The sequence below is a fragment of the Prionailurus viverrinus genome, chromosome D4 (genome assembly GCF_022837055.1).
Source record: "Prionailurus viverrinus isolate Anna chromosome D4, UM_Priviv_1.0, whole genome shotgun sequence".
In the NCBI taxonomy this organism is placed as follows: Eukaryota; Metazoa; Chordata; class Mammalia; order Carnivora; family Felidae; genus Prionailurus; species Prionailurus viverrinus.
Genome location: NC_062573.1, coordinates 28,852,619 through 28,870,235, shown reverse-complemented (window position 1 = coordinate 28,870,235; position 17,617 = coordinate 28,852,619). Strand labels below are relative to the sequence as shown.

At 49.5% G+C, this 17,617-nt stretch overlaps 1 protein-coding gene across 3 annotated transcripts in view; it reads right to left on the bottom strand.

Moving 5' to 3' along the window:
* Positions 1-317: 317 nt before the first annotated feature.
* FBXO10 (F-box protein 10) overlaps positions 318-17,617 on the bottom strand; it is a 55,369-nt gene continuing 38,069 nt past the window's right edge. For 2 of the 3 annotated variants that reach the window (XM_047831365.1, XM_047831363.1), the window contains 8 exons: positions 17,324-17,473; positions 14,918-15,054; positions 10,528-10,598; positions 8,605-8,757; positions 7,438-7,707; positions 5,494-5,807; positions 4,165-4,346; positions 318-2,206 (listed from right to left, as the gene is read on the bottom strand). In XM_047831365.1, coding sequence (XP_047687321.1) covers positions 2,011-2,206; positions 4,165-4,346; positions 5,494-5,807; positions 7,438-7,707; positions 8,605-8,757; positions 10,528-10,598; positions 14,918-15,054; positions 17,324-17,473 — 1,473 coding nt within the window. In that variant the 3' untranslated portion in view covers positions 318-2,010. The remainder of the gene's footprint in view (positions 2,207-4,164; positions 4,347-5,493; positions 5,808-7,437; positions 7,708-8,604; positions 8,758-10,527; positions 10,599-14,917; positions 15,055-17,323; positions 17,474-17,617) is intronic. The other variant, XM_047831364.1, reaches the window with a different exon arrangement.

The window sequence follows — 17,617 nt, the reverse complement described above, 5'->3', positions numbered from 1 at the left end:
AAGATGCTGAAGCTGGGAAAATGTGGTTCCTGATCTCGAAACCGTTTGCAAACTGTCCAGTCCGCTACACCGGGTACTGTTATTGCTGATCTCCACAGCCCACGGGGTGGGGAGGGCCACAGTATAACCCCCGACACATGGGAACCCAGACCCTGGAGCCCGGAATCGGAACCTGCTGAATGGACAGGACATTCAGAGCATCTGTCTCTTTCAGCGGAAGAAACAGCAGTGCCTCAGGAAGGTGAAGCAGGGAACTGCATCCAGCTGCCCAGGAACCCTAGCATGTACCCAGACCGAGGCAAGTCCCCCGAAAGGGCTTCTTTTAAAATATAAAACTTTATTGTGGTTGCAGAGATTTTCATAAGCATTTGGTTCACAGAAAAGTCATTACAAAATAATAAAGGCAGCATTTTGTACAGCGACTCACATTGGGGCCACCAGAGAAGTGCAAAGGACAGTGCTGGGGACAGGAGGGGCCCGTGTCTTGTGCCCAAAGTCCTCGGGGAGAAGCCAGCTACTACCATCTCCAGCTACCCCTCCACCCCACCCAGGTGAGCAGCACCGAGGGCCCGGTGGAACCAGCCTGGGAAGCGAGTGGCAAAGTGTACCACAGCACCCCCTATAGGCTGGCGAAGGCCCCACATGAAAGGCCGAGTGGGAGGGGGTTGTCCAGGCTGAGCTGCTCAGTGCTGCATTCAGCCCCCGTCCTCAAGCAGGTGGGATCTGAGCCCACCTGGCTCTGGAACCTAGACACATTCACAGTACAGTTCAGTAAAGCCCTTTAGGAGGCCCTTCCTCCCCTCCCTCAGGCTACTGACCCCACGGCAACCCTGGGTTGGGAACTGGGGACAGACTGAGGCCAGGTCCTGCCCTCAGGGAGCTCACAGGCAGGGGCCTAGAAAACTCCAAAGCAAGGCAGAAAGTGCTCCATACCTGAGAGGGGGCAGAGAAAGGGCGGTGGAGCCTCAGAGCGGGAAGGGCGGAAGGCGCGGTCACTGCAGGGAGGGGAGCTCTGCGGAGAAGGCAGTGTCTCAGCTAAACCCCCGAAGACTAGGTGGGGTGTGGACAAGTGCAGATGGTGAGAAGGGCATGCCAAGAAGAGGACAGAGCATGAGCCAAGGCACAGAGTGGGGAACCGTGGTAGGGTCAGTAAAGGCAGGCAGTCATCCATGAGAGAACATGGACACAGACAAGGGGCCCTGGGCACCTCCATCTCCACCAGTCCGGTGCCCAGGAGGGCGGCTGGTGTGGGTACACGCAGGGCCTCGAGCCAGTATCCTCCTGAGTTTGGGAGCTCCCTGAGGGCAGAGTGGGGTCTCGTGCATCCCTGCCCCACCCAGCCGGGCACCTGGGCTGCTGAAAGGAGGACTTCTCCACACGGCCTTCCTCTTTTCAGCAAGTCCCTTGTCATTGTAGGGCAGCCTTTCCAGAGGGCTCCCTGTCCCCCTCACAGTTCATGTTCAAGTTGAAGGGAACCAAGCTCAACTCCTCCAGCCTCTGCAGATAGCCAGGAGCGTGTGGCCACGTGCTTGTAGGGATCGAGAGAGGTCCAGGAAAGGGGAAAATTCTGGGGCAGCTATCTCTCTCCACCTTACTAGAATCACCTCCTCCCTCAGGAGTAAATGCTCTTCCCTGACAAGAGTCTGGGTTTGGTGTGTGTAAAACAACACTTCCCTGTCATTCAGAGACCTGACCAAAGCTTTAGTATCGTTTTTCCCCAACTCTTCATAACTTCTATAAGAGCTTGAGTGACAGGAAACCCACCAATCTGTTTCTTTTCTCAGTCCCCAGGAAGCCCGGAAGCCTGTTTTCTCCAGGGTGCAGTGAGTAGGAGGACTGAGAGAGGCCCGGAGCCCCTCAGCTGCTGCTGCTGCTTTCATCCCGATGCTGCCTTGACCTCCTAGCTCGGCTGAACACCCATCAGAGCCCGAGCCTGAGCTTGGGTATGGGGTTGTTGCTCCTGGAGTCTTTGCACCGCCCTCAGCCGCCCCACGCCGCGGCTCCCCTTCCTTACAGAATGGTGCAGAAGACGCTACGATTGCTGTGGTAACCACCTTCCACGCGGGCAGTGATCCTGGTCGCCATGGCCGTCACCTTCTGTCCACTGTGGGCTGTAGAGGGGCCTCGGAGAGAACTTTCAAGGTGAGGCCGTGCTGGTGGGTTCACCAGGCGCCACGTATCAGACCTAGAGGTGCAAAACGACAGTCTGTGAACTGTGAGAGTCTGGAGCATTTGCTGAATGCCCCACACCATCTCACCTTAGGCTCGAGATCCAGGTGTTCAAAATCTGGGTGTCGGTTCTGCCTCCAAATCAGTGATAGCTCAAGGAGGTGGGATGTGTGGGAAGCTAGGGGGCAAAAGTCCTGCATTCTAGTTCCAGCTCTGCATGTAACCTTGGACAAGTAAGCCTCAACTTCCCCATCTCTATAAGGCTCTGGAGAAGGTCGGTGACTTTTTCTATTTCCCTCCTAGGTGTATGACCTGCGTGTATACAGAAGCTTTAGTCATAATCACCTAAAATTAGGAACTACATACCCTTCAGCTGACAAATGGATAAACAGTGTGGTCCATCCATACAACGGAACGCCACTTGGCAACAAAAAGAATGAACATGTGACACCACGGACAAATCTCAGGTGAATTAGGCTAAGTGAGAGCAGCCAGGCTCCAAAGACTACATACCGTGCGATTTCCTTAAATGACATTTTGGAAACTGCTATAGGGGACAGGAATGGGTAGGTTTCCAGTCCCTCAGGCTCTTACAGAGATTTTGAAGGGTCAGGGAAAGCTTTGGTCGGGGCTTTCTGTCATTTGAGTTACAAGGGACCACCTCTTGCCCCAAATCCTAAGTTGCTTAAGCCAGTAACCATATGTTCTGTGCATTTTTATGGTGATTCTGTAACAATGAGTAGGACTGTAAAGGTGTGGATGGTGAGGAGCTAGCTACTGTGTTCAAAGATTTGCCAGCATTTGAGTCTGGCAGCAGACAGCAAGCTTGGACAGGAAAATTAGGACTCAACAGTGCATGGTGGATGATGCAGGCTGCCAGGTCCATGCTATCTGTATCCTGGGGTCTCCAAAGGGACAGGAGGAAGCAGACCCCAGGGAGTCCACGATATGATCTGCTGGGATCATATCTGCTTTTCTGTCCAGAAAAGATTAGAATTCCTACTTTTTTTTTTTATAAGTTATGACTGTATAAAACATATATGAGGTTTCCTCAATATTTTTGCTGAGCGTGTGTAGAATTAAAAAAGGAATAGAGATCATTACTACAGGAAAAGGGGACCCATCAAAGGTTTCTGACCAGGGCTGTGACATGAGCAGAGCCGATTTAGACGGATGCATCTGGCAGCCAGGGCTGTCACCAGTGCAAGAGGAATGTGGCAGCGGTGGTGTAACAGTTATTACCTGTATAACCAGTGTAGCAAAGCACCAACCAAGCAGAACAGAGTCCATCCGTTCACCAGCAGAACAGCACCTTGGCAACAGGGGCCAGAGGTCAGGGTGAAGGGTGCTGAGATGTGAGCAAGGGTGATGGCAGTTGGGGAGAAAAGGTGCCAGGTACAGGCACATTTCAGAAGCGGAATCAAGAGGACCTAGTAATGACTGACTGAACTCTGATGTTAGGGAGAGATCGGTCACAGAGGTTTTGCTGCCAGAATAGATCAGAGGGTGAGGTCACTGAAATGGGGAGCAGGGAGGGACAGGGAGGTTCAGGGAAGATAAGTGTGAAGCAGTTGTACACAGAGGCAGAGGTATCATAAATAAGTGACAGCAGCAGCAATGAACGTCTTTGTAATACCTCAGATCTTGTGCTAGGTCGCGTGATTTGACTGTATCTTAAATTGGTGCTACAAAGCAGACGTTGTTAACTGGATTTTACTAAGACTCAAGGTGTTGAGTGCCTTGCGCAAGAAACTGGCAGAGCTGAGATTTAAAATCACACCCCCCTGACTCTTAAAGCCTGTTCTCTCCCAAGGAGGCAGACGCAGGTCCTCAGCACCGGCCTGACTAAAGTCCAAGCACGGGCCTTTATCTGACCAGAGCCAGAAGCTGGCAGGACTGCAGGGAGCAAGGACAGCCAGCATCACCGGGCCTGGCTTCTCTAGTCGCCTCCCTGTGGTTCTAGAAGATTGGTTTAGGCAGATCCCAGACACTTACTTCTTCTTGAACACCAAGAACTTGTTGTTTTGCATGATACATTCTCGGTTGTTTGAGATCTGCTGAAAGATCGTCTTGCTGGTCTTGCCCTGGAAGATGATGTTCTCCTGCACCAGGGCCTTGGCGCGGCCCCGCACTGCAATGCCGTAGGCCCGGAATGAATGGATCCGGTTCTTTATTACCTGGGAGAGACAGCCAGAGCTTGTCACACCCTGGGGACTTCCAGACTGGTTGGGGAGCCAGGTAAGTGAAATACCAGTTATAAACCTGAGGGGTAAGACACTGCTAAGGTAGGTCAGCATTGAGCCATGGGAGCTCAGGGAAGGGATATTGAGATCAGGTAGGAGAACCAGGGAAGGCTTCCCGAAGGAGGTGATGGGTAAGTGGTAGAAGTTTACCAGGTGCAGAGCAGGGAATGGCTGCTCCAGGAAGAAGGAACAACGTACAAAGGCCTGGCAGAGAGGAGAGACTGTACCAGTGGCAAGGACCACTGGCACCTCGACTGAGGCAGGAGCGTGTCCCTGCTCCCTTCCTCTGCTTCCATAGCGCCCAGATGCAGAGCCCAGGAAATTCTTTACTCCTTGCCGGAGTCACTACTCATGAAGCTGCAGAGCCAAAAAGAGGCCTCGGGATGGTAATTTCTCAAGTGTGGGGACTGGGTCAGATTGGCACCCAGTGCAGTGCTTTGCATAAAAAGGGAGCTCAGAGCTCATCTCTTGGGGGGGGGGGGGGGGGGACAAAGAGGCAGAGGAGCATATAGGAAGTGCTGTGTGAGGTGGGGTGGGGGGGAGGTGGGAAACAATAGTACCTCCGGTGTCCAGACAAGGGGTACCTCAGACAGGCTGGGGGTCAGGGAAGGCTTCCTGAGAAAGTGACAGCCCAGCTGTGGGACTGAGGCAGACAAGGGGGAGGGTACCGCAGGGACGCAGGGAATAGTGTGCACGCAGGCCCCCTCATGAAGCACCCAGCGCATACTAGGTCCTGTGGGAGATTGTTCTGTTAGGGGGAGGGGCTGAAATAGCCCTGAGCTGGACCTGGAGACCACAAAGATACCCCTGGACACACCCCCATCCTAGTTCTCTGCTGGTTATCTCCTGTCCATCCTTCAGGGCTCAGTTCACATTGTGCCCCTTCCTGTGTGAAGCCCCACCTGTGTCTACCAGGCTGGGTTTGCACAGGAGGAATGATGTCCCTTGCAGTGCCAGGTGCCTCGGGCTTCTCAGTAGAGAGGGTGCAAGGGCTGTCCTAGGGCTGGGCCCTGTGCTGGCACATGCAGCGCGCGCACGCACACACACACACACACACACACACACACACACACACACACACCTTCGTGTCGGACCTGGGCAACAGCTGCAGCCCACTGCCCCGGTTGCCAATGATGTCATTTTCGATGACCACGGTGCTGTCGCCCTTGGTGATGATGCCATGGCCTCTGTTGTCATAGATACCGTTGCCCCGGAGCTCCACCTTGCACTGGGCCTCGACCTTGACCCCACTCTGCCGGTTGCAGGAGATGCTGTTGCTGGCCACACGGGTGAGCTGGCTGCTCTGGGCTACAGTGATGCCTCTGTCTCCGTTAGCATGGATCACGTTGGTGAGGACGTGCAGCGCCTCGCTGCTCTGGACGTACAGTCCTGAGGCTGCGGGTGGAGGGGTTAGGGAGCAGGGTCAGTCCTGACAAGGGCAGTCAGGAAAAACCCTGGTGGAATTGTGCATCCCGGGAGAGAGGTGGGGCAGAAGAGGCAGCAACACTCGGAACCAGCCCTTGGGAGTCACATCTTTCAGGATGGATGACAAACCCAGCAGGAAGAAACCCTGGAGCATCAGGGAAATTCTGTTCCTTCTGAACTAAGTCCTCAGTAAACAGGAAAAGGTGATGAAGGCTGCTTTGGCTCAGCTGCCCATGCGGCTCTCCTGTGCTCGCCTGCTCCTACGATATTGTCATCTGTGATGGGGCGCTCACTCCCTGCTTAAGGCTGCCTGTTCCTCCTCCAGACAGGTCCACCTGCTGGACAGCTGTTCTGCATGTTTCTCTTCTTGTACTGAGATGGCATCTGCCTCCCTATTGTTTTGGGAAATTTTCTTTACAAGGGAAATTCTGTAATTTTATTAAGCTAAGTATCTAAAATGTTCGAAATTTGGGAAAGAAAATGATGTTTGGGGTTGTATATGCTTAGAGACACTACATGGTTATAGAAAAAAAACCCCACAAAATCAGCAGGCTTAGAGCCACGTGGCTTGGTCAAAAAGAGACAGCATGGCAGGGGGACCTGGAGGTGAAGAGGAGGAGGACTCCCCAGTGGTGATATCCACCCACAAGAGCAAGAGGCATCGGGAGGAGGTTGTGGGGAGGAGGACACCAGGGGTCACATGGGAGTCTGCAAATTCCAACCTCTCATGCCACCTGCCTGTTGCTTCTGCCTGGTGGAGAAGAGCAAATATAAATCAAATATCTGTGAATTTATGTGGCTTTGCCTGTCCTACTGGACAGCATGGCCATGTGGAGAAAGCCCTGAACTAGGAGTGGACAGAACTCATCTTCTGCTGGCTCCCACTCTCCCTGCCCTCTGCCTTCCCCAGGACAAGAGCTCGCTAGTGTCCAAGAGCCTTCTTTTAACAAGACTTCCTTCATCAGCCCTCTACAGTGGCTCTAATCATCCTTCAGGTTTGGGAGCCCTGGAGTTAGATCAACTCTGTAAGTTGGTTTTTTTTTTTCTTTCCAAATTTAAGATAACCTGTGGATTTAAAACCCACTCTTACTCTCTGTACAAGAAAGAAAAACCGCCAATTAAACCACGATATGCCATCAATTGGAAATGCACATTATTAGATGCTAAGATGTGGGGAACGTGTCTCAGATTGGAAATATATATGCCAGGTGTGGGATATGGGATCTGCTGGGGCAGGGGTGCTGACAGACTGGGATTCAGCTCCGTGCCTCAAGTTCATAGCCTGTCGGAGTTGACAAAACAGCCACAGAAACATATCCAGTCCCAGGCCCCCAGGAAGTGCCAGTGGGGTGAGAGGGTAAGGGTGCATTCATAGTGGGCCTTGAACTTCAAGTTGTTTGGGATGTGTGGATGGGGGAAAGGAGATTTCAGGGAAGAGAAACAGCATGAGCAAAGTGAGATAGGGTGGATTTAAGTTCAGGGAAGGTGATGGCCAGAGGTCCGGGGTACTGGGTAAGTGGCCAAAAGCAGTAGCCAACCAAGCGGGAAGGGTCCTTAAGACAGTGTGAGGACGGAAGGCTCTGGAGCAGGGGATACTCACCTCCGTTGTGATTAATACTGTTGGACTCCACGAGAGCTATGGCGATGGGCCGGCGCAGTGGGTCATCGTCCTTCTCCAGCTCTGTCTCCCAAAGGATGGCGTCCCCATCCTCGCTGAAGTTCTCCTGGGCCCCGTGACCTCCAGGGAACTCACCAGAACCCTCCTTCTGACTAAACACTGCCACTCCATACAGGCCATTGTAGCTGACGTGGTTGCTGGTGACGTGGGGCAGGCTGGACGACATCATCCACACACCACAGCCCTTATTAGCTGGGATGGTGAAAGGGGCTGGTCATGGACACTGAGCAGCGGGTGAGGCAGCACCCAGTGTCTCCCCAAGAGGTGAAGCAAAGATGGCACTGGCCTGGGAGACAAGAGTCCCTGGCGTGCTAATGGCCTTGGACAAATCACTTTATGGCTGGAGGCTTCACCTTCATACAAGAGGGTAACAACCAGGTCAGTCTCACAACCAGGATACTTCCATGGGGTGTAAAAGTGCTCTGAGAACTGTCAAGGCCACAGTTCCAGAGCACAGAAGCCCAGAGTGACACTGCCAGAGGGTCCTCAGAGTTCACCCAGCCCAACCCCTTCCTGCATAGAGATGAAGGTGGCCTCAGTTTGAATGCCAGCCCTATCACTTCCTAGCTGTGTGACCTTCAGCAGGTTATTGAACCTCTCTGTGTCTCAGTTTCCTTATCTTTAAAATGGGGTAAATAACAATAATTAGAGATATGGTCCAGAGAGTAAGGCTCTGCTCAAAGTCACAGCATGAGCAAGAACAGTTTCTTTTTTAGGACTATCCTATTTCTCCCATTCTATTTCTAGTTCTCTAGATCAAAAGAAAGGGGTAAGAGGAGTCAGATGCCCACATCAGTGCCTAAATGGCTCCATCCTTACACAACTCCTGACTTTTGTGATTTTAGATGGGGATGAAGCTCTCTGTTTCACCGATCCCGTGGGTTACAAGGTGATTTATGAGAGGCTCTTGTACTCTGAGAGGGACTGTGTGGCTGTGGCCTGAGATCAACCTGTTCTTCAGGACGTCTTTGAGGCCCAGGGAAGACTGTAACTTTCTCAGGACCCACAAGGTAAGGATGGAATCTGGGCTTCCTGCCTCCCTGGCTGGGCTAGACCCAAGATCCCTTCCCCCAGGAACATGCGCCTCACCATAGATGGTGTTTCCTTCTATCAGTCCTTTGCCTTCATCTCCCACGACCACACCATCTGAGTAGCCGAAGCAGATGAGGTTGCTCCTGAGGACGGGGACTCCTCCTCGACGGATGTCTACACCTCCCCACTGATTCTCACGGATGACATTTTCTACGGAGAGGCAGAAGAGAGGGTCAAGACCCAAGGACCACCCACACTGGCCATGAGGACTTGGACAGCTGAGAGAAAGGACCTTCTGGACCAGGACACCAGGCCTTGCCTTGTCGACAATCAGCATCCTGAATCTTGCTTGGTATTTGGCTTTTCAGGGACTTGAGTGCTGTCTTCTTTCCTCAAGGGCAAGGTTTATATCTTTCTTGTGCTCTCTTATATTCCTAATACCCGCTGTACCCAGTGGCCTTAAGGAACAACAACTAAGAATAAACTGGCTTTAGAGTCTCTGGACCAAGGCCAGGCAGGGCTGCCTGTTCTGGGGCTGTTTCTAGGAGGGCTGAGGCAGAATGCAGCCATTCCCCCACCAGCCTGGGGAGGCACAAGCTGGTCCTTCTCAGGCTCAGCTCTGGACTGACCACAGCCTTCCTCTCCTCATCCACTACCTCTCTGGGAGTGGGCCGAAGAGTCACAAGTCAGGGGGTTGGTGCTGGGATACTGATATTCCCAATACTACGCTGGGCAGACTCTCAGTCTCCTGAGACTGGAGTGCAAAGGCCCAGGAGACCCTGTGTAACTGGCCCCTTCCCGCCTCTGTGACCCTGTCTGACTTGTGACTCCCTGCTCCTCCTTCACCACACCCAGTCACACCAGTAACCTCCCTACTCCCCAGGCATGCCAACTGTGTTTCACAGGTGGCCCTGCTTAGAATTCCGGTTCTTTTCTCAGGCTTTGTCCTGTCACCCAGGTCTGGCCTTCTCAGAAATGCCTGCCCTGACCACACAATCCTAAATACCCACATAGTCCCTCTATCACTATATTTTAATTAATTTCAATAAATTATTTCAATTATTGCATATAAACATAACATTTTACATATTATATATTTACATATAATATACATTTATGTAAATATATCAGTTAATAATATATAATTATCTCTAGAGCACTTATCACTCACAGATACGCCTCTTGTGTGTGTGTGTGTGTGTGTGTGTGTGTGTGTGTACATGTTTATTTTCCCCTAAAATGTCAGGAACCCAAGGGTTACTGTTCACAGAACTGTTCTGTTCACTGATGTATCCCCATCTCCTGCATACCTTGTGTGTTCAATAAACATCTGATGAATGAAGGCAGGATTCAGTCAGAGGGATTTACTGGAGCAACCTCTTTTTATGTCCCAGGTATGGCTATGCTCCGTGCTGAGGCTACAGTGATGTACCACACCGACTTGATCCTTGTCTTAGCGAACTTACCGCCTTATATTAAAGGAGACTGACCTTACACAGATCCCTAAGAAATTAAGTAAGACATCCCACAGAGCATGCCTGCTGGGTACAGCGAGTATTTATGTGTACAGTGGGAGGTCTGGGCAGGCTTCCCTGAGGAAGTGACATTTAGGCTGAGACCCAAAGGATCTGCTCGGCAGGTGTTGGCCAGGTGGAGGGGAAATGAGGATGGGTTTCCTGAGCAGGCATAAGCCCATACAAAAGCCAAGAGGAAGGATTCAGTTTGTGTGCCATAAATGTTTCTGACAGTGTTATGTGAGCCTTCCAGTGAGATCCTGTAAGCAGCGGGCCTGGCAAAGAACAGACACTCCCTCCCTGTTAGCCCTCCTTGAGGCTGGCATGGCCAGTGTACAGAACAGCAACGAAGACAGAAGGTGGCCAGGCTGTCGAGGTAAAGAACTGGGCAGGGACAAGGCTGGGGATGTTGGCTCAGCTGCTGCTTGCCTGGTTGGCCACGGCTCTAGGCATTTCCCACCCTTACCTGTGATGAGGCCTTTGCCATTCTCGTTCACTGCTATGCCAGCTGCACGGCCCTTAAAAATGTGGTTCCCGCTAAAATGCAAGGAAAAAGAGTAAGATGAGACCACTATCATATGTCAAAGCCAATGCCTGCTCAAGGTGACTACCTTCTTTTGTGGCCTTCCCCAAACAACGCGAGTCCACAGGGGCATAAAGCATTTCTGCAGTCCTAGAAGCCATTTATAAATCTTTAGTGAACTTGCAGACAACTTGATCCAGAACTAAATCAATAACTATGCCATACAATCACAATGCTACTCGAGTTTCTGTGGCCTCTCTTGACTGTCGCTCACATGCAAGCTGTTTGAAACGCATGCCATCGTGGTGCACAGGTGACAAGTCCACAACTGGTCATGTCAAGAATTCCTAGGAAGCTGTGTTAAGCTGCTTTGGGCATGATTTGTGCCCAAAGCTGAGTCAGAGTCTCTGCCTGTAATAAGCCTACAATCCCTGTTCATATCCAACAGCTACTCTTTATCTTATTTTCTGTTAATCACCTATCCCCTGAAAGACAACATAAAATAATGACATGCCTTAAAAAAAGAAAACCAGATTTTTTAAAAGGGGGTTTTGAGAGTATCAGAGGATGTGTATGTGAGACCTCATGGGCTGGCTGAGCCACATGTGGACGATACAGGAAAACATGCTCCTGCTCAGAGAAACACGCAGCCCTTACTGCCATGGAAAGGCCTTGCGAATTAAACACCAGACGCCTGAGCATGTTAAGGACATGCATTGTCTCTGCACCTCAGTTTCCCGCCTGTTAAAACAAAGCCAGTCACACCTGGACATTAGCACAATTGGGTTATCCCTGGAGGACACACATTTGCTGTTTGTTATTTTTACTAACAGGAATGCTGTGACCTCCTTTCTTCTTAGAAGGGCACCCGCCTCCTCTCTTAGGAGACAACCCTCCTACTTGCTTCCATGTGGCTGAGGGATTTAGGTCCAGTATTCAACCGGCTCTTTAGAGCCTAACTCAGGGCCTGGCATCCAACAGAACATTACTGAGTAGGAGCTGGCTAAGTTTTCCCATCTCCTAGGGCAGGGTCCAAATGGTTTACATCTTTGGGGAAAAAACCCGGCAAAGTATGTTGATGCTGGGGAAGCCAAATGTCAACTGCACCTACCTATGCATTTGAGTGGAACAAGAGAAATCATTTGTTAAAGACATCCCCATTTTTGCCCTCAGATCTAAAGAGTCTGTTTTGATCTGGTTACATACAATTCAGTCAGCAGATGGTTACTGTGGGTTTCTAGAATTCACGGTCGGACATAGTCCCTGGGCTAGGGCATCCATATTTATGAGAGCTGTGCCACAGCAGCAAATGCATGGCTGGTATAGTTTAATACAAATCTCACCTCCAGAAGAGACCCATGGGCACTTGGAGAGTGTATGTACGCAGGGAGAGCAAAACAAAGATAAAAGAGGGATCAGAAAACATTTAGGAAAAGGGGACAGATCATTGTTCCAAGAACCAATGGTAGGATGTTTATGGCAGATGAGACAGTTTGAACCCTGTGCTTCCTTGAAGCCAAGGCAAAAAGAGAAACACAAAGGGTTATAAATCTGTCACTGGCAAAAAGACTGCCATGGCCTTATCCAGGCTACTTCGGGGATTTCAAAATTCATTCTGTACCCTCCCCCAGATACCTACCTTCCATCACAAAGAAACATAAAGGGAAAAAACACAACCTATTCTCTCAAAGAAATTCTGGTTTTTTGTTTTTAAAGATTTTAAGTAATCTCTACACCCAACATGGGGCTTCAACTCACAACCCCGAGATCAAGAGCCGCACATTCCACTGACTGAGCCAGCCAGGAGGAGCCCCTCAAAGAGATTCTGTTTTAAAAACCAGGACACTGATCTGACTGTAACAGTCCTTGCTCAGAACTCTTCAACAGTTCCCTAGCACCCACAGGGTAAAGTCCAAACTTCCCAGATTTGGTGTGTGACTGCTATGACAAATTACCATACACACAGTGCCTTAACACAAATTTACTACCTTCTTGTTTAGGAGGTCTGAAGTCCAAAATGGGTCCTACAGGACTAAATCAAGGTGGCAGCAGATTTATGTCCCTTCTGGAAGGTCTATGGGGAATCTATTTCTTGTCCTTTCCAGCTTCTACCGGTCACCCATACTTCTTGGCCTACAGTCTCATTACTCTGACCTCTGCTTACTACTGTCACATTTCCTCCTCCCGACTGATTCTCTTGCTTCCCTCTAAGGATCTTTATGATTTATAGAAGAGCCTACCTGGATAATCCATGATGGTCTCCCCATTTTAAGGTTATTAATTTAATCACATCTTCAACATCTCTTTTTCCATGAAAGATAACATATTTGCACGTTCCAAGGATTAGGAAGTGGATTGATCTGGAGAGTCATTATTTTGCAGATCATACTCGGTATCAGAGGTTCTGTGTTCCAGCATCAACCTGCCTTCATAGGCTGCTCTTCTACTCAATCTTCTGGGCCTCTTGTGGCAGATGCACCACATTTAATACCATTTTTCCAAGACACATCCTGGAATTTCACTGCCCCTGAGCCCAGAATGCCATCTCCCTGGCCACAAAATCCTACCTATCCTTTACACACAACTCGTGCCTTCTTCCCCTGACTCGCTCAGCTGAAACTATGGCTGGCTCCTCTGTCATTCTGTCACTTACACAAAGACCTATTAAAGCACTTGTTTTGATGAGTCTCCCTCATGGTTGTGTGTCCATCTCCAGCATGAGACTGTAAACACCATGGAGCAGAGACTGTTCTTACACACTTTTTATATCACTGTCCCCTTACATAGACAGTAAACACTTACATGTGTGTTAAATCTATAGCAAGCATATGTATAAACACATACTCTTAAGGTAATAATGCAAAAGACGGAGAAAGAACTCTGTGACCACTAACTGTTTTCAGTAAGATGTCTGTAACAGTCAAAAATAGATGCCTAACTAGGGCGCCTGGGTGGCTCAGTCAGTTGAGCCTCTGACTTCGGCTCAGGTCATGATCTTATGGTTCGTGAGAGCTGCGTTGGGCTCTGTGCTGACAGCTCAGAGCCTGGAGCCTGCTTCAGATTCTTGGAAGAATGTCTCCCTCTCCAAAGAGGGATGTCTCCCTCTCTCTGCCCTTTCCCCGCTCATGCTCTCTGTCTCTCAAAGATGAATAAACGTTAAAAAAAAAAAAAAATAGATGCCTAACAGTAATAGGACTGGTTCAAAAATTATGGAATACCAAAAAGATGGAATGTTCTGAAACTTTCCAAAACTGATAAACGCCATGCAACAATATGGAAAAGCACATCTGGAATAATCAAGGGGAAAAAACACTTCAGAATATATTTGCTGCACATTTGTTCCAGTTATTTTCCTAAAGCAAGACATAACTGTGTGAGTCTTCTGTTTAAAAATTTTTAAACGCCACCTTCCTCAGCTGGGTCCACATAAGGCTTCCTCCTCCGGCCCTGAGCTTTCTTCTCATCACCCCTTCCACTCTGCCACAGAGATATAGATCATGCTGCAGCAGCCACAGGACCCACAATTTTCTGGGGTAGTCCCAATTTAAAACATTTTATACCAACATCACAACTTGTGTCAGACATGTTCTCAAGCCACAGTGGACTATTAGCCAACCCCTGAATCTGCCGTGTTCTGCTGCCTTTGTTCATGCTGTTTCTTTTACTAGGAATGCCCACTCCCATATCCATGACAGTCCATGTTCTACCCACAGTTCAAAGTCCAACTCTAACGCCCCTTTGTAAGGAGGCCTTCCCACATCCCCCCAGTAGAATGGTTGTCTCCCTTGGGAGCACTTCAGTAGCATTTATCAGCCTGCCCCATTCGAGAGCTGGGATGGCAGCCCCATGCTCCTGGCAATGCCACTGCCCCTTCTCGCCCAACAACTCGCATGGCTGATCCATCACAGCACGCTTTTGTGCTGAGGCCAGATGCAGCCCCTGGATCTTAACACAGCATCTTAGGTAGCTGCTTTCAACCGAACAGAGTTGTCAGGTAAGTGGAAATCTTTATGCCGTCTCTGTCTTAGAGTTATTTCTGGTCACGTATGTCTTCCATGCTAGAGTGAGCTCTGGGGGAGCAGAGTGCTCCTCTGTTATCATTATTAGAGGTGCTCAGTAACGTCTGCTGAGGAGAACTGGTAGGAAATGCAAACAAAAGCGCCTGTGTTACTACAGTGGGATCGGGGTGGAGTTTCCTTTGCTTGCTTTGCTATACTGTTGTTTCAGTAAACAAAAATGTTTTCAAATGGAGGACAGTCACAGTGTAGGAAGCAGAGATCAGGGAGGAAAGAAGGGACCATGGCTGAGGATGGTCTGGGTACAGCACACATACCTCACGACTGGATTTCCGTGGTACAGGATATAAATACCAGCCTCCTTATTTGAAAAGATTTGATTGTTCCGGATGACGCCTTTCCCATTGCCAAGGACAACAATGCCAGAACGAAGGCCGTGGTGGATCTGGTTACACTGCAAGGGAACAGGAGACACCACAGAAGACAGATCAGACCTGCCAGCAAGAAACCGAGTGCTCAACTGCCAGCCCACAGCAGGGCCGGGGTGAACACAGTGGAGAAAGTGCCCCTGAAGCCCCTGCCTAGCACATGACGAAGTGAATGGGCCACGCTGCTGCCCTGGTGCACACATGCGAAGCTGTAAGTAAGAATCCAGAGAGAGGAGTCTTCAGTGCCCCGCCTCTTGCTCTCCATCTGCAAGGCATGCTACTGAACACTGCTGAGCCTCCAGAGTCCTCCAAACACAATACTCCAGCCAGGCCACACGGTCCAGGGTCCAGGGAGCTCAGCACCCCACTACATGACAATGTTGGCCACGTGCAGTCCCAAGCGGGCCTTGGGAAGAGTGAGAGCCATTTGGCTCCTACTCCCCACTTCCCATTCAGGGAAGGCCTGTGGAAAGGTGTGGCTCTGGGGAGCCTGATTGTTCCATGGGGCATGAGATCACAGAAGCTGTATGTGCTACAAACAAAGACCCTTAGATTTATTTCGAATATCTCTTTGTACGCATGGGGATGCTGGCCGAAGGCCATACGGTATGCAGCAGAGCCAGATCTGAAACCTAGTTCTCCTGCTTCCCAGTTAGCTGCTTTTGTGCAGCGACATTTTCAGGTCATAATAAATGATAATAAAATTGTTTCACTCTGTTAATTTAGAGCCTAAATACATTCCTATACTTAAACCAGGAAGTTAGCTGTTTCTCTTCCAAAACGATTTCACAGAAGCAAAGTTCTAGTTTGCTTTAAAACGTTCCACGCTGTAAGCAATCCTATTCTTACTCACTTTCCAGATTTTCTCCTGAAGGATTTGGCAGACTCACCAGGGCAACAACTGCCTAACACAAGTCCCTCACACGGTTGTGAAAAGCAAAAAGCTTGGAGAGAGAAGCGTAAGCAGTGGCATTTCCATCCCCACACCCTTTCACGAAGCCAGGACAGAAACATAACGCCCCCTTCCCCTCCACCTGCTAAACTGGCCTGTCCCCTCTGTCCCTGGGAAAGCAAACTCCTCTCATTTCTCTGGCAACAGTGGCATTCATTTCCTCAGGCAAGGCCGTGCATCAGACGCCAGCTACATGGCAGAAATACAGTGAGAGGAAGGGGCTGAAAGAGGACGCTGGCTAGGCGTGTCTTTTTAAATATAGTTAGGAACTTTCCTTCATCTGCATTGGCGAGGGTGGATTTTTTTTTTTTTTAATGTTTATTTAGTTTTGAGAGAGAGATAAGGAGCACATGGGGGGTGGTGGGATAGAAAGAGAAGGCGACAGAGGGTCCGAAGCAGGCTCTGTGCTGACAGTGGTGAGCCCAACGTGGGTTTAGAACTTACAAACTGTGAGATCGTGACCTGAGCCAAAGTTGAATGCTCAACTGACTGAGCCACCCTAGGCACCCCAAGGGCAGTCTAATATAATGGGTTAAGAACATCGATCCTGAGTCAGGACGGCCTGGATTCAAATCCCAGCTCTGTCACTAGTTGTATGATTTGGGGAGGCATCTTTAGTGTCTCTTTATGCCTCAATGTCTTTATCCATAAAATGGAATATTAATTCTACCACACAGGGTTGTGTAAAGATTAAACCACAAATAAATACATACATACAAAGTGATAAGCACTAGGCATAAAGGCAGATATTATTTTTTCAAGGCCATAAGAAGTCTGGGCCATTCCTTAGGTCCTGGAATATGTGTCTCTAAGGGAAGGCCTGAGCAGAAAAAGGCCTCTCATGTCACTGGTCCTATCTTCTACCATTTCAAGTGGCTTTCACATTGGTGTAAAATCAAATCCACATGGCTTCCCAACATTCATGAGACAAATAAATCTTCAGAACTAAACATCATAAATGTCCTTTTTATAGTGAAGAATGATCTAACGTTTTAGTTAGATCCAGGTATCTTGCAGGGCAGATACAGTATCTTTATTCTTCTCAAACTCAAAGCCAACCAGAACCTACCAGAGCTGAGGAAGTGCTCTGTGACATTTCCCTGTCTATCTGGTCCTCTTTTTTCCTGACAAGGAGACTGTAGGGAGGTGATTTATTCAAAGCCATTCCTATTACGTGAAGAAAGAAGACAGAGAGTCACAAGGACACACAGAGAAAAGGCCAGGAACCACTTGCAAACAGGAAGCAATATAAATTCAAGGTGGCAACACTTATTTAAATAATCTCAGAAAAGGCTTCTGAAAAGAAGCTACTCTGAAAAGAGCATGAAGACAGAGAAAAGTACCAGTATGAGTGGGTTGGACTTTTTCCGGATGTCTACTCCTGCCTCCGCATTGTGGTAAATGTTGTTGCCAGCGATCAAGCCTCCGCCCTCCAAGCGAAGAAAGATGCCTGACGCTCTGCAGCGGTGAATGTCATTCCTGAGCATGACGATCTAGGCAGAAAAGAGAAAGCCATTTGTTTTCTTGTCACAGGTTTTTTTAAAAAACCTTTTTTTAAAAGAACACCTGAGTCCTTTCTTTACCATCTGCTCCCTCCCTGCTATTCCACTAGCAGACAAGGATGGCCTCTTCCCACC